The sequence below is a fragment of the Papio anubis genome, chromosome 13, assembly GCF_008728515.1.
Source record: "Papio anubis isolate 15944 chromosome 13, Panubis1.0, whole genome shotgun sequence".
Taxonomy (NCBI): domain Eukaryota; kingdom Metazoa; phylum Chordata; class Mammalia; order Primates; family Cercopithecidae; genus Papio; species Papio anubis.
Window position 1 is genome coordinate 62,754,631 of NC_044988.1, and position 15,204 is coordinate 62,769,834.

The window sequence follows — 15,204 nt, forward strand, 5'->3', positions numbered from 1 at the left end:
ACTCCTGGGTAATCAAGTGATCCTCCCACCTCAGCCTCCAAGTCGCTAGGACAATAGGCATGTGCCACCATGCCTGGCTAATTTTTTCTTTTCTTTTTCTTTTTTTGTAGAGACAGGGTCTTGCTTCACTGCCCAGGCTGGTCTCAAACTCCTGACTTCAAGCCATCTGCCCGCCTCAGCCTTCCAAAGTGCTGGGATTATAGGCATGAACTGCCATGCCCAGCTAGCTCTAATGCTTTACTAGTCCCACCTATCCTCTATATTTGTATCAAAGAAGCCCTTAAAATATTGACAAGGAAGGAGTGAACTGAGAGAAGCAGGAGGAGATTCTGAGGCAACACTGACAAGTAGGAGTCAGCCCATTATTTCATTAGTGTGTGTGTATGTTATCATTTCATGGAAGAGATAGTGGTGAAATTATTTAAAAACACGGTATGGCCAGGCACAGTGGCTCATGCCTATAATCCCAGCACTTTGGGAGGCCAAGGTGGGAGGATCCCTTGAGCTCAGGAGTTTTAAGACCAACGTGGGCAACACAGCGAGACCTCATCTCTACAAAAAATGAACAAAATTAGCTGGGCGTGGTGGTGTGTGCCTGTAGTCCTATCTACTCAGGAGGCTGAGGTGGGAGGATTGCTTGAGCCCAGGAGGTTGAGGCTGCAGTGAGCTGAGATTGCGCCACTCAGTTCAGCCTGGGTGACAGAGCAAGACCCTATCTCAAAAAAGGAGCAAATAAAAACAACAAAAATACAAGGTATTAATAATTTTCTGGATGACACTGAGGAGGACTCATTGTTAGAAAATAGTGATAACTCACTTTTAAAGCAATAAAGTGCTTCTGTGGTTCTGTGATGAAGAAAAGTCAGGATTCCAGGGATTACAATGAGTTTTCATGCTTAAGGAATGAAGATTTTGTAGATTTTAGAGATAATTCATCTTTAGGATTTTTTGTCTTTTTACATTTCTAGTAGAAGTCATTAATTGTTTCCCTGTTGGACATTGGCATATGAATATTCAGTAAATATGAATTTTTACTGTATTCATAAGTCATTAGAAATCCTTCATATTTATAATTATATTTTATGCTTTGTATCTATTTTTATTGAAATATTTACATGTCTCAGCAGTAGGCTTTTGGAAAGTTACCTTTATCTCCTCTCCCATTTGGGCCCTTGTGGGTTTATGACTTTATTTTGTGTTTTAAATTAATTTATTTACTTTGAGACAGGGTCTCTCACTTTTTAGCCCAGGCTACATGGCTCCCAGGCTCAAGTGGTCCTCCTACCTCAGCCTTCTGAGTAGCTGGGACCACAGGCGCACACCACCACACCAGCTACTTTTTTGATTTTTTGTACAGATGAGGTCTCACTGTGCTGCCCAGGTTGGTCTCAAACTCCTGAGCTGAAGTGACCATCTTAGCCTCCCAAAGTGTTGGGATTACAGGTGTAAGCCACCGTGCCTGGCCTTGGTTTATGCTTTTACATGCATACATGCACCAAAAAAATTTACTGTAGTTTTAGTCGGGGCTCAGCGAGAAGTGAAAATAAAGGCATGTAATTAATTTTCCATCCCTACCCTGAACTCCCACTTGTTTTAAAATTTAATGGTGTTGATCTTTAATGATTTATGTTTTATGGTTTTATGTCTTGTTTAAGAAACTCTTTTTGGCCAAGCAGAGTGGCTCATGTCTGTAATCCCAGCACTTTGGGAGGCTGAGGCAGATGGATCGCTTGAGCTCAGGAGTTCAAGACCAGCTTGGGTAACATAGTGAGACCCGGTCTCCATTTCATTTAAAAAAAAAAGTTATTTTATACCTCGAAGTTATAAACACATTCACCTATATTTTCTTCTATGTATATCTTAAACATGATGTTTTGAATCCATCTCATATGATGAAGAATTTGAAAGGTAATGTCAAGATAGAGGTATTTTAAAAAGGGAAGGGCATTAGAACCTTTAAGAAAAACAAAAAGCTGAGTGACAAAGGAAAAGTGATCTACTTTGGTCTGCAGAGAACATTTATATAGTCAAAATAATGTAATATGTGATAATACATATTATGTAATAGTAATCCACAATAATATAAACTGTAATTATGATCTAAATGTGATAATATAATCATGATCTAAATATCATGGTATGACTATATTTAGAGGATGCAGTGACAGGATAGTTGGCAAGAGAGTTAAATCTTCACTTTTTATAGTAGGAAGTCATCTGGTAATGTTTAAAATAGGTAAATCAAGAAACAGAGGTATAGGCAAAGTACTTAGACATATGGCACTAAGAAATAGCATAAGAGTTAAAATTGTAGGAAATGATGTTCAGAATAAACCTTTTGGTACTTTTGGATGTATTTTTTAACTGTGAGTGTGTATTATGTGTTGTTTTTTGAGTTATGCATCAAGAGAATAAGAGAGAAAAGAGAAAGAACAGGACAATGTTGTCAAAGATGAAGGCAGACAAGGAGAGTGGCCACTCATGATCTGATGGAATAAATAATGTATTGCATGCCTCTCAGAGCAGGGCTTGAGGCAAATACCAGGCATGCAGGTGTGGCAGGAGAATTTAGTGAAATAGGGAATTTTGTTTTTGTCTGCCTTTTTCTTTTCACTATAGAGTAGGCAAGAGTTTTGGCAGGGCTGGGAGTGATATCCTGATGTCAAAGTGAGCCTGATGTCAAAGGCTTTTTGTAAATGTCTTAAACCAGGGGAAAATGCCAGGCATAGAGGCTCACACCTGTAATCCCAGCAACTTGGAGCCTGAGGCAGGAGGATCCCTTGAGCCCAGGAGTTTGAGGTTACAGTGAGCTATGATCCTACCTTTGCACTCCAGCCTGGACCACAGAGCAAGCCTCATGTCTTAAAAAAAAAAAAAAAAAAAAAAGAAAGTAAACTTGGGGAAGAGGTTATGCCCTGGAGGGGCTGAGGAGAGGGAGAGAATTCTTCAGGACTGCAAAGGGATTAGTGTGTACATCCAGCCAGAGTGGGCACTGGGCTCTAATTTCTGGCTGTGATGGGGCAAGTGACAGGACTGTTGAGTAGATGGCTTCAGGGGGTATCTGGGGAGGCCAAGTCCAAGCCCAGAGGCTGTCATATCTGAATTCTTATGTCTCAAATGTGGAGTCTAGGACTTGAAGAAATATACCTGCTGGACCCACAGGGGTCAGAACACTCATTGATGAGAATGATGTCCAATTATGAGATGGCGTGGGAGGTAGGTAGGAGGCCTCCCGTGGGCCTTGAGGTTTCCGTGACCTTTGCATAACCCTTGGCAGATGGGATCCCCCAAGAGTGCCTGGTGTTGAATTTCTCATCAGCACTCTAATGCAGTAGCTTGTAGTAGGAATTAAGTTCATTTAAGGAACATATCAAAATGTAGTATTTCTTGCATATCTGAGTTTATAGATTAATTTAACACCTGCTGCCCTAGGACAGGTAGGGGAGAGGCCCTGTCTTCACCTGCTGCAAGAGGAGCAGACAAGCCAATACTTGCAGATGTTAGGATAGGTGGTAAGTGCTGTGGCATACTCAGGTGCCTACAAAAGGAAAAAGTGACGGAGCAGCCACTTCTAGCTTCTGAAGTTCCTACCTTTCTTCTTCTTTTTCTTCTTCTTTTTTTTTTTCCTGAGACAGAGTCTTACTCTTGTCACCCAGACTGGAGTGCAATGGCATATCTCAGCTCACTGCAAGCTCCGCCTCCCAGGTTCAAGTATTTCTCCTGACTCAGCCTCCCGAGTAGCCGGGATTACAGGTGCCTGCCACAATGCCCAGCTAATTTTTGTACTTTTAGTAGAGACGGGGTTTCACCATGTTGGCCAGGCTGGTCTCGAACTCCTGACCTCGTGATCTACCTGCCTTGGCCTCCCAAAGTGCTGGGATTACAGGCATGAGCCACTGTGCCCAGTCTCGAGGTTCCTACCTTTCTTGCCCTTCCCCAGGATCTGTTCCCTTCTTTCTCACATTGCCCGGCCCAATCTGATGGCCTCTTCTCTCCCTGCCTGGAAGTGAGTGGGGATATAGAAGGGTCTTCACTCTGGGGAGGAAGAGGTAAAGGAGAGCCATCTGGGGCCTTCCAGGAGAGGAGACTGATTCACACCTGAATCCTGGGGTTCTGAAAACCTGATCCAGGAGACTTATTCCTTGACTTCAGGGGGTTTAAGGGACTAAAGTAGTCTGGATCTCAGCCAGGAAAGAAAGGAGGGGAGAAAAAGGGAGGAGGTTTTTCCATCTGGAAGGAGGCTGAGCAAGTCCAGGGGCCCAGATAGAAACAGAAGGAGAGCGCAACAGCCCCATTAAACAAAGAGGAGAGGTCGAGGCCCGAGCTTCACTGAATAGGGCTGAAGCAAGTCCCCTTGGGTCTTTGCCTTCCATGGGCTCTCTCAGGGCTGGAACTGTGCTAGGGTAGGTTTAAATATAACTTGTGTTTGTCTGTGTTATAGATGGGCCCAAGCCACAGCTTCCCTCCTAGGGACCCTTCCAAAGAACTACTTGGAGGGTCTTATTGACTAGTTCCCAGGGAAAGGAGAGGAAGTCTCTGGGATAGCTGGGAAAAGGTCTGAAGGTCATGGAAAAGATCTGAAGGTCACTCCTGGAGTCAGTGCTGAACAGATTCAGGGTCTCAGAGGCCTGCAGAGCTGTTGGGGATGTGTGCTCCATGTCCACCATCTCTCCATTGGCAGGATTCCTCAGAAGACCGGGTCCTATCCTGTCCATCAACCTCCATTTAACTGCCTAGGGGTGTGGGCACCCGAGAGGCAAGGAAACTCTTGGGGTAGATGGGAATATAGCATGTGTGACCCCACCTTGTAGGGGCTTTGGCATCCCGGTGGACATAAACACATGGGAACAGGTACTTGGGTGGGAGGCTGGAACAGCTTTTTATTCAGTTAGGTATAAGTCATATTTACAAGGAAGAGGTGGGGTACACTGGGGAGCAGTATCAGGTCCAGGGTCCTGGTGATTCTCCTTCGAGGGGACAGTCCTGCTGCCTCCTCTCATGCTCCCTGGGAGATTCTCCCTCCTCGGCCTCTCTGGGCCTGGCCTGGTGTGGGCAGCTCAGCCATGCAGGGTAGAGCTGGGAATGCAGATGGGGTGGTTAAAGCAGGAGAAAGAGTGTGGTAATGCCAGCATGGGGTGGCTGCTCCAGGGCCCCTGAGCATAGCCTCCTTCTTGCCTTTTGGGTTCAGGCTTCAAGCCCTGGTGAGGCTGGTGGGGTCTCCAGGGCTCCAGGCTGCTCACTGGGCTATGGCCCTTTAGGGGTCTGTGACTGCTCAGTCCTGTGAGGGCAGAAGAGAGGTGTGAGGGGCTGACTGAGGCTTCCCTTTACCCACGTCCCTTCAGATTCCTCACCTCTTGCAGCCCTTTCCCTTTTTGCCATTCTTGGGGACCCCCCTGTCCTTCCTGCAACCCTGGGCTGGTTTCCGTGGGGCTGGTGTCTTGTCCAGATGCTGCATCAGCTGCTGCACCCAGAGCTCCTTTGGGTCTGCACATAGCTCTGCCTGAGAGCGCTTTCGGGGCAAGAACCTGCGGGTGGGGGGGCTAGTAAGCCTTCTTAGTCTTGCCCACCATGCCCTCCCACCCTGTCACCAGCCTGTACCCACCCCTTTGTGTCCACTCACAGGATAGCTGGGATGGAGCAGCCTAAGCTTGGTTCCTGCTTCCGGTAGCTGCGGACAACCTTGGCGGGAATCTTCCTTTGGCTGTACTTGAGGCAGCAGTCCTGAGCCCCTCCATCACTGCCTGCAGGGTGGGATTCACAGGGAGCCAGGGGCTGCTTGCAAGCTCCTACCCTGGCCTCTTCGTCCCCTTAGCCCCATCCAAGGCCCCTCCCTGCCTTGGTACCTTGGGTCCCGGGGATGCCAAAGGCCAGAACCAGGATAAGGAGGCTCAGAGCCAGTGACTGAGCCATGTCTGTGGTAAAGGGTGAGTAAGAGGCCAGAGCTGAGGGTGAGGTGGGCAGCTGCAAGTTGGGGGTCTGTGCGTGGGCTGGGATTGGCCTGCTATTTATATAGCCAGGCACTTTCACTTCCCTTCTCTTATCCCCACTCCTTTTCCTTCCTGAAAGCTGGATCCGCTGGCACCCAGCCCCACTTATCTCAAACTAAATGGACTGTCCTCAGTTGCCAAATTTTATGTCCTCATCAGTTGAGTATGTCGGGCCTGAGCCTTCCTTCTATTTCCAGCTACTGCTTTCATGCAGGCCTCACCACCTCTCTCCTGGTACACCATGACTGTCTCCTCACTACGCTCCAGGATCCATACCCTTCCCCTCCTTCCAGCAAATCTGATTATTAAATTGTAAGAGTTCTTTTTTTTTTTTTTTGAGACAGGGTCTAACTCTGTCACCCAGGCTGGAGTGTAGTGGTGTGATCTTGGCTCACTGAAATCTCCGCCTCCTGGGCTCAAGTGATCCTCCCACCTCAACCTCCCCAGGAGCTGGGACTACAGGCAAGCACCACCGCGCCTGGCTGATTTTTCTATTTTTTGTAGAGACGAGGTTTCACTATGTCTAGCCCAGGCTAGTCTCGAACTCCTGGGCTCAAACGATCTGCCTGCCTTAGCCTCTTGAGGAGCTGGGACTACAGGCACATGTCACCACGTCCGGCTACTGTTTTAATTTTTAATTTTTATTTTTTCCATAGATGAGGTCTTGCTATGTTGCCCAGTCTGGTCTTGAACTCCTGGGCTCAAGCGATCCTCCTGCCTTGGCCTCCCAAAGTGCTGGAATTATAGGTATGAGTGACTGCACCTGGTCTGTAGCATAACCATTTTGATTCCCCTTTGCTTTCCTCTTCTATATATTTTGTAGTTATTTTCCTAATGGATACCTTGGTGATTATAATTAACATTCTAAGCTGATAACAACCTAGTTTGAATAATACTAACTTAGTTTCAATAATGTATAAACACTTTGCTCCTATACATTTTAGTCCCTTCTTTATATTGTTATTGTCACACATCTTTATACATTGTGTTCCCATTGACATAGATTTATAATTATTGTTTAATGCATTTGCCTTTTAAATTATATAGAAAAAAATGGAGCTACAAACTAAAAATACAATACTAGCTTTTATCTTTTTTTTTTTTTTTGGACGCAGGGTCTGGCTTTGTCACCCAGGCTAGAGTGCGGTAGCACAATCTCAGCTCACAGCAGCCTCAACCTCCTGGGCTAAAGTGATCTTTCTACCTCGCCTCCTGAGTAGTGGGCCACCATGCCTGGCTAATTTTTGTATTTTTTGTAGACACACGGTCTCACTATGTTGCCCAGGCTAGTCTCAAACACCTGACCTCAAGTGATCCACCCACCTTGGCCTCCCAAAGTAATGGGATTACAAGTGTGAACCACCATACCTGGCTATGTTGTTACTTTTTGTTTGTTTGTTTGTTTTGTTTTTTGTTTTTTGAGACACGGTCTCACTTTTTTGCCCAGGCTGGAGTGGAGTGGTGTGATCTTGGCTCACTGCAACCACCACCCTCCGGGTTCAAGCCATTCTCCTGCCTCAGCCTCCTGAGTAGCTGGGATTATGGGCACCTGCCACCACATCCAGCTAATTTTTCTGTTTTTTGTAGAGGTGGGGTTTCACCATATTGGCCAGGCTGGTCTCAAACTCCTGACCTCAAGTGATCCGCTCACCTTGGCCTCTCAAAGTGCTGGGATTACAGGCATGAGCCACTGCGCCCGGTCTGCTGTGTGGTTATGTTTATCAGAGATCTTTGTTTCTTTGTGTGGCTGTGAGTTATTATTTTTTATCCTTTTGTTTCATTCTGAAGGTCTCCCTTTAGCATTTCTTTCTTTGTTTTTACGTTTTTTCTTTCTCCCTTTAGCTTTTCTTGTGGGCAGGTCTACTATTAATGAACTTCCTAAGTTTTGAAATGTCTTATTTCTCCTTAATTCTTGCAGGATAGTTTTGCTGGATATATAGAATTCTTGTTTGACTCTTTTTTTTTTTTGTCTTAAGTCTTTAAATATATCCCCCATTGTCTTTTGGCCTTCCATGGTTTCTGAAATCAGCTGGTAATCTTATTGAGAATCTCTTGTACATAATGAGTTACTTCTCTCTTGCTGCTTTTAAAATCATCCCTTTGACTTTGGGTTTCAATAATTTGACTATAATTTGTCTTGGTATGGATCTCTGAGTTTATCCTTCTTAGAGTTTGTGAACTTCTTGGGTAGGTATATTCATGCTTTTCATCAGATTTCGGATGTTTTGTCATTATTTCTTCAATTTTTTTAATGCCCTGTTCTTTCTATTCTCCTCCTGAGACTCCTTTGATGAGGTACATTTGATGGTATCCCTGAGGCTTGTTTATGTTTCTTCTCATGCTTGATAATTGTAATTGTCTTATCATCAAGAATACTGATCCTTTTTTTTTCCTGCTTAAATCTGTTGTTGATTGCCCCTAGTGAATTGTACATTTCAGTTATTGTATTTTTGCCTCCAGAATTTCTGCTTGAGTACTTTTTTCTTTTTACTAATTTCCATCTCTTTATTACACCATTTTTCAGATTTCCCTTAACTCTTTGCCCATGGTTTCCTTCAGCTCTTTGAGCACATTTAAGACAGTTTTTTTTTGTTTTCCAAAAGGGCCATTACTTCCCAATTTAATTGGAGGTCATAATAAAACAAGCAACAAAACAGTATTTGAGATTTCAGCCCCTCACCCTTATCATCAAGCCTCCCATCATCAATATTTATTGAGCATTTACAGTAAGACAGCTAAAGTCTTCATCTTCTATGTCCAGTATCTGGGCTTCCTCAGGGATAGTCTCTGTCAAATTCCTTTCTCCCTGTGAATGGGCCATACTTTCCTGTTTCTTTGTATTAGTAATTTTTTGTAGATAACTGGGCATTCTGAGTATTACAGTGTGGTATCTCTGGAAATTCAATTTTTTCACTCCTTAGGGGTTGCTGATATATACTTGTTGAGAACTGTGCCATCAATTTGTGGTGAGTTTTTCAAACCACTTTTTGCAAAGTGTGTATTCTTTGTTTTGTGGGGTTACTGAAGTTTCTGTTTATGACCTGGCAAAGGGTTATCTTCCTTCCCCGCAAAAAGGTTCTGTCCCTTTAAATCTTCTGATATATGTGGCTCGGGAAGATGCTGCAGCCCAAGAGGGCTGAAACCAAGCAAGCCTGTCCCTTAGGTAACCAGAATACAAACCCAAATGCAAAACCCCTCATTTTTGGAGGACAGGGTTCCCCCTGTCCACTCGGTGACCACCCAGCCACTTCGGGAATGTGGGCTGCTATCCCCACTGTGTTGGTTGGTAGCTAGTGCATACATTATGCTCTCTTCTGAAAGATCAGCAACCTCTCCCTTCATCAAGCACCACCCTCCCCGGTTTGTTATATGTGTCCAATCAGGCTCCAGACTTCTGAAAGAGTCAATTCCAATTGCTCTTTCCACCTCAATGGTTGCTTTTGTGGAGGGACCAACCCCTGTAACTTCTTACTCTGCCATTTTGTATGATGTTGTTTCTGTAGTTTAATTTTTGACATTTTAAAATCTTTTATCCATTTGGAGTTTATTGTGGTATATGATATATGAGGATTATTGGGTCATAACTTAGAATCTATGTTTAAAACTGGATTTGTACCTTAGAGTTGTAATCCTCATGTCAGAGCTGGAGAATCCATCTGGTTTCCAGAGTGCTAAACCCAGCAGCAAGCTCCTTACATCTTGTTTTTTGAAGAATGGCTTATGGCAGGATAGGGAAACCATAAGAAGAGGAGGAGATGAGTGTCAGGAGAGATGTAGTCAGGAGAGATGTTGTCAGGACAGTGATGGCCAGAGACAGAAATATTGAGTTGCTCTTGGGGAAGGATGGGATGCAGAGGGCAAGGGGTTGAAGATGGAGGTACTGTTGGGAGAGGGATAAAGAGGTGGTGTTTCATTCCAAGGTCCACAGAGTAGAGAGGCTGGAATTTGGTGGCCTAGAGGAGAGATAATTGAGCTCTTGAGTCTGAGGTTTTCAGACTCAAGAGACCTTAAGGCTGAGACCTTAAGCAGGGCAGGGAGTGACTCTGTTGGCAAGAAGCTGGCGTTCCTGGAACAAGACTAGGCAAAAACAAGGAGATAAGATTTCTTGGATCTTTTACCTGGTCTAGTGGCAGATTCTGGCACCAGAAAGTTTTAAATTCCCAGCTCCCTGGTTTCCCCACCTGCCTACATGGAAGTGACTAAGAAAGTGAGCAGCCTATCTCTGAAGAATTCTCAGACAGATAGAATAGCATGGGCTTGAGAGGTGGGCATGTAGATAATTCTGAAGTCATATTATATTAGTTTGCTTCCAAACTTGGCTGCACTTCAGAATCACCTGGGCAACTTGTTAAAAACACAGAATTAGAAGCAACACAGCAGACTGCCTTAAATAGAATCTCAGAATAGAGCCAAAGAATGTGTATTTTTACAAAGTTCTGCAGGTAATTCTAAGCATTTGGTGGGGTGGGTCTGGGAGAGCCACTTGGGCCTATTCTGCTCCCATCTCACACTCTAGATTGACACAGAGCCAGTGAAAGGGAACAAAGTTGGTCTGAGGAAAGGAAAGCTGAAGTGATGCCCCCTACCTCCCCTGGAGGAGGAGACTTTCTGGCCTGGCACAGATTATAGAAAAAAAGGGAGATGGCAGGGAAGAGGAGGGGGCTGTACCTTTTTCTTTCCTAAAAGTTCAGGCTTGCTCTTTCTCCAAGATACCTGCCTGTCTCCCTTACCCTTATTCGTGTCATCAAAGAAGCTTCTTGTTGTGTCAGATGGTGTGCATAGCCCCCTAGGTCCCAGCCCTGCCTGGTCTTCCTAGATGCAGGAATCTAGGTTGATTAGGCATCAACCCTAAGCCCCTACCTGTGAACTTGAGCCCACAGTGGTAGAGCAGTCTCAGGGAGATGTTCCATCCTGGAGATACTGACGTCTGTCTGCTTGGTCCTGGAGCTTAGAATCAAGGTTAGGAGCCCTAAGGGAAATGAAAGAAGAAGTAGGGGCTTTTCTGGAGGTAGAAACCTGGCTGAACAAAATCCAGGGCAGAAAACAGCTGCCCTGAGAGTGAGGATGGGATAGCGAGCCCCTACCCCGCCTCCAGTCTGTGAGTGGACCTGGTGATGGGGGTGGTGAGAGGGAGGCACTGAAGCAGGGTAGAAGAGAGTGAGGAGCTCGGATGATGAGAGAGCCATTACCCTTTTCTGGGACCCCAAGTCTTCTGAGCCATTCCTCTGCCCTCAGCTGCTGGTCTGGGCTCATTGTACCCCACAGCCCCACTTAAACTCTAAGCTGGGTTTGGGGCATTTGGAGCCTGCAGCTTTGACCCAAGCTCCTCTCAGTCCTCAGACCAGGCTGGATGCAGAGGCTGGGGAAGGGGACACAAAGACTCAGATGGCAGCACATCCGCGATATGGGTCTCCACCTACAGTTCCAGTCCTCTGGGTGAAGATATTGGCTTGGTGAGCTCCTGAGAGAACCTGGGTACTGTGTGACAACCTCTGGGGTGGCCTAGGTGCAGAGGAATGCTTCACTGGCACCTGGGGTGAAGGATAAGGGAGGTACACATGGCTGACTTCAGCCCTACCTGTGATGATGAATTCAGCTCTAACACACTCTATCACCAGACTGAGATCCTGGGAGCGGGAGAGGAACTGTGCTTATTCACACCTACCTCAGCAGGCCCATTACCTCTCTAGGACAGGCACCTGGAGTAGACATCCTAGGTGTGGGTGTTGCAAGAGTCTGGAAATCCCCTGATTGGAAAGGGCCACATTCCCTTCAGTCTCAGGCCCGTTTGCTCTTGCCTGGTGGGGTTTCCAGGGCAGCAGATGCTCCCAGCTTGGCAGGCAAGAGCCAGGGAGGGGTATGGCGGGAATTTCAGCTCAAGGGCTAGGCAAGTCCTGGAATAGGATTGGGGTGGGCTGGGGCCCATGGGCCTGTATATCCAACAAGGGTCAAAGGGTCTGGGTGCGTTGCTGCTCCTGGGTTCCCAGGGGAGCATTGACCCCTCTGGAAATAAGATGCCCTGTGGACTGTGCAGCTGTTACTGAAGGAGCTTCTCAGTTTCTGGGAGTCATAAGTGTTCAAAATGTGTGTGTCTAGTGTAGTTGCATGCATTCATCAATTCACCACGGGTTAGGGTTAGAGTTAGTATTATGCTTAGAACAGCATTGATGTTGTGGTTCCAAATTGGATAGGGCTGGAATCATGGTGATGTTAAAGTAGGGTTTGGAATTGGGTTTGTGGTTCCTGTTGATAGAAATAGGTGCGTCTTAGATGAGGATTGTGTTAGGGTTGGAGTAGAGCACTGTCTGCATTTAGGATTTGGATTAAGAGTGAGGAGATCTTAACCTAAATCCTAAATGATCTGAATCCAAGGAGATAAATTTTGTGTTGGAGGTTGCTTTTAAGCTTTCTCTCTCTCCTTTTTTGTTTGTTTTGTTTTATTTTGTTTTGTTTTGTTGAGACAGGGTCTCACTCTGTCACCCAGGCTGGAGTGCAGTGGTGCAGTCTCAGTTCACAGCAACCTCTGCTTCCCAGACTCAAGCTATTCTCCAGCCTCAGCCTCCTAAGTAGCTGGGACTTTTGATGTGGCTCACATCAAAAAGCCACCATGCCCAGCTATTTTATTTTATTTTATTTTATTTTTGTACATCTTTTGTAGAAAGGTGGTTTCACCATATTGCCCAGGCTGGTCTCGAATCTGGAGCTCAAAGCGATCTGCCCACCTCAGCCTTCCAAAGTACTGGGATTCCAGGCGCGAGTCACTGCACCCAGCCTGGTTGTAAGCTTTCAAGCTAGTCTGGAGAGGGACTTAGGCTTCTGCATAACGTGTGGTATTGATCTGATATAGATGACAAGTTGTTGGCTGTTTTCCAGGACCTCTACAGTTGAGGGGTACAGAGTGGCCCCTGCAACTATGATCCAACTAGGGGAGGGAGGCATTCAGCTCCTGGGGAGAGGGCAGATCAGTTTTCTATCTCAAACTTATTTGGCCATGTAAACATTTTTGGATCACACCCACCAGCATTTTCTGTCTGGGTACAGTTAATCCCAGAGTCTTACTTGAAAAACTATAGTTTAGAGTTTTCTTTGGGAATGGGGTTGGAGTTGGGTTTAGAGCTATGGTCAATAAGGTTGAGATTGTGGTTAACATGAAGTTTAGGCTAGAGCTACATATGAGATCATGTCTTCTGTAAGGGTTTTCTAACTGAAGAACCAGGACCTGGTTCTCCACAGTTTCCCGAGGATAACCTGGACTAAGTGTGTCTACCTGGTTTGTTCTTCCCTTGTGTTTGCTATGTCAAAGAGTCTGAGAGTCAGGACCCTTCAAGGATGGCACCAGCAGTAAATTGGGGGTCCTCGGGGTGATGGGTGTGTAGGTAAAGGATGAGGCTGCTGAAGAGGGCCGTGGACTCTCTTCCTGACCCTGACATTCTTTAAGAGCACACAGCCACATTGTTGAGACCAGGGGTATGCACGTGAATCCAAAACTATCCTATTAAAGGACAAGCAATGGGACAGAAATGACAACCAGTGTTTAAAGGAGAGATGAGCCTGGTGTGAGGTAGCCTAGAGGATTTATGGAGGAGAAGGGCTTTGCAGGATGGATTTGGACTGCATTTGTGCCTGTGGGTCTGTGAGATGGGTTCTGTGTGCAAACCTGTCTTTGTGTCTGCATGTGTGTTTGTGCCTGTGTCTGCTCGGGCATGTCTGACGCAGGGTGTTCATGAGTCCATGTGAGTTTGTCTTCCTTGACATGTTTGTCCTTACTCTGAACTAGTTTCTGAGTGGCACGGTTGACTTATGTCTTTTTCTGTATGTACCTATGTGGTGAGATGTCTGTGTCCATGTGTCTTTGACTGTGTGTTTGTGATTCTTCCCTGGCCCCTTACTGTATCTTCCACCTCCCCTGACATACTCCAGCTGCTAGCACTATTTACCGCAAGGAGGGCTTCCCTTCCCGCCGTCTGAATTCCCATGGGTCAGTCTGCCTGCCCAGGGACCTGCCCCTGTGGCCTCTGTAGTAGGCCTGACCTTGGAAGTGACACATTCTGGAAATCCCCTAATATGCTACTTGCCTAGCCACTAGCTGAGTGTTTATAGTGGAGGAGAGGGACAAGGCAGGAAAGGGGGGCAGTTGGCAGCACCCACCCCTCCTTCTGGAAACCGATCTCACTGGCCCCTTCCCAGGCCCCCCTCTCCCTCCCCATGCTTTCCCAGGGTCCTGGCCTCACTGTCTCCAGGCATGAGAATGCACAGACCTCTGTAAGACTGGTCAGCCCTGTGAGGCATCTGGTCTTTGTGTCCCCAAGCACTTTACATGCCTGCATTGTGCTTACCTCTCATATTCCCACCTGAGCTCAAGAAAGTCCTTTCTTCTCTTCTGTCCCTGCAGTGGACACAGGGGCTATTCTGGCCCTTCCATCTGTGGCAGGCCTGGCCTAGACCATGGGCTCCAGAGGCCAGACAGAGCATTCAGCCCTGGTTGGCTGGTTAAGCGGCAGAGGCCCAGTCATTTCCCACATGGTGCAGGAAGCAGTGTCTCTGTGGAGTCTATTCCTGTGTTCACCCTGTGTTCCTTGCCCTCCCTGCCTGGGCTGCAGTGAGCAGGTACAGAAGTGAAGCAGCCACGGTCCCTTCCCTCAACAACTCAGCGTTGAACAAAAGTGATGTGGTGGAGAAGCCACCCTCCTCCTGGTGGTAGGTTTCCTGAAATTCTCTCTAGCCATTTCTGAAGTGCCCTTCTGGAAAGCCCAAGAGAAGAGCTCTAGAAGGTCGGGGCCATTCACCATTCACCAAAGACCTCAAGCAAGCACTGATGTATTCCTAGCATGTACCCCCAAATCTGAAGTAGTAATTTTTTTTTTTCTTTTTTGAGACAGAGTCTGCCTCCATGACCCAGGCTGGAGTGCAGTGGCATGATCTTGATCTCGGGGCACTGCAACCTCTGCCTCCTGGGTTCCAGTGATTTTCCTCCTTCAGCCTCCTGGGTAGCTGGGATTACAGGCGCACACTACCATGCCCAACTAATTTTTGTATTTTTAATAGAGATGGGGGTTTCGCCACATTGGCCAGGTTGGTCTTGAACTTCTGACCTCGAGTGATCCACCCGCCTCGGCCTCCCAAAGTGCTGGGATTATAGGTGCGAGCCACTGCGCCTGGCCTGAAGTAATAAATTCCTGAGTTTGTACTCTACATGTGAATTTTGCTTCTTGCCTCT

General features: G+C 46.5%; 1 protein-coding gene and 1 long non-coding RNA gene across 2 annotated transcripts; both read right to left on the minus strand.

The window, feature by feature from the left end:
- Window positions 1-4,855: 4,855 nt before the first annotated feature.
- On the minus strand, window positions 4,856-6,004 carry CCL21 (C-C motif chemokine ligand 21). Its single transcript, XM_003911559.2, has 4 exons — window positions 5,844-6,004; window positions 5,621-5,741; window positions 5,352-5,525; window positions 4,856-5,278 (listed from the first exon to the last, which is right to left on the minus strand). The coding sequence occupies exons 1-4, from the start codon at window positions 5,908-5,910 to the stop codon at window positions 5,245-5,247; spliced, it is 396 nt and encodes a 131-aa protein (XP_003911608.1). The 5' UTR covers window positions 5,911-6,004; the 3' UTR covers window positions 4,856-5,244.
- A 1,939-nt stretch (window positions 6,005-7,943) lies between these two features.
- LOC116270039 lies at window positions 7,944-11,097 on the minus strand. Its single transcript, XR_004177924.1, has 2 exons — window positions 10,848-11,097; window positions 7,944-9,940 (listed from the first exon to the last, which is right to left on the minus strand). It is a non-coding gene; the product is annotated as an uncharacterized LOC116270039 (long non-coding RNA).
- Window positions 11,098-15,204: the final 4,107 nt, after the last annotated feature.

Coding starts and splice junctions, on each gene's coding strand:
- CCL21 (XM_003911559.2), bottom strand. CDS start 5,910: ATGGCTCAGTCACTGGCTCTGAGCCTCCTTATCCTGGTTCTGGCCTTT. Junction 5,526..5,620: donor TGCTCCATCCCAGCTATCCT/GTGAGTGGACAC, acceptor CCCCACCCGCAG/GTTCTTGCCCCGAAAGCGCT. Junction 5,279..5,351: donor AAGGGAAAGGGCTGCAAGAG/GTGAGGAATCTG, acceptor CTGCCCTCACAG/GACTGAGCAGTCACAGACCC.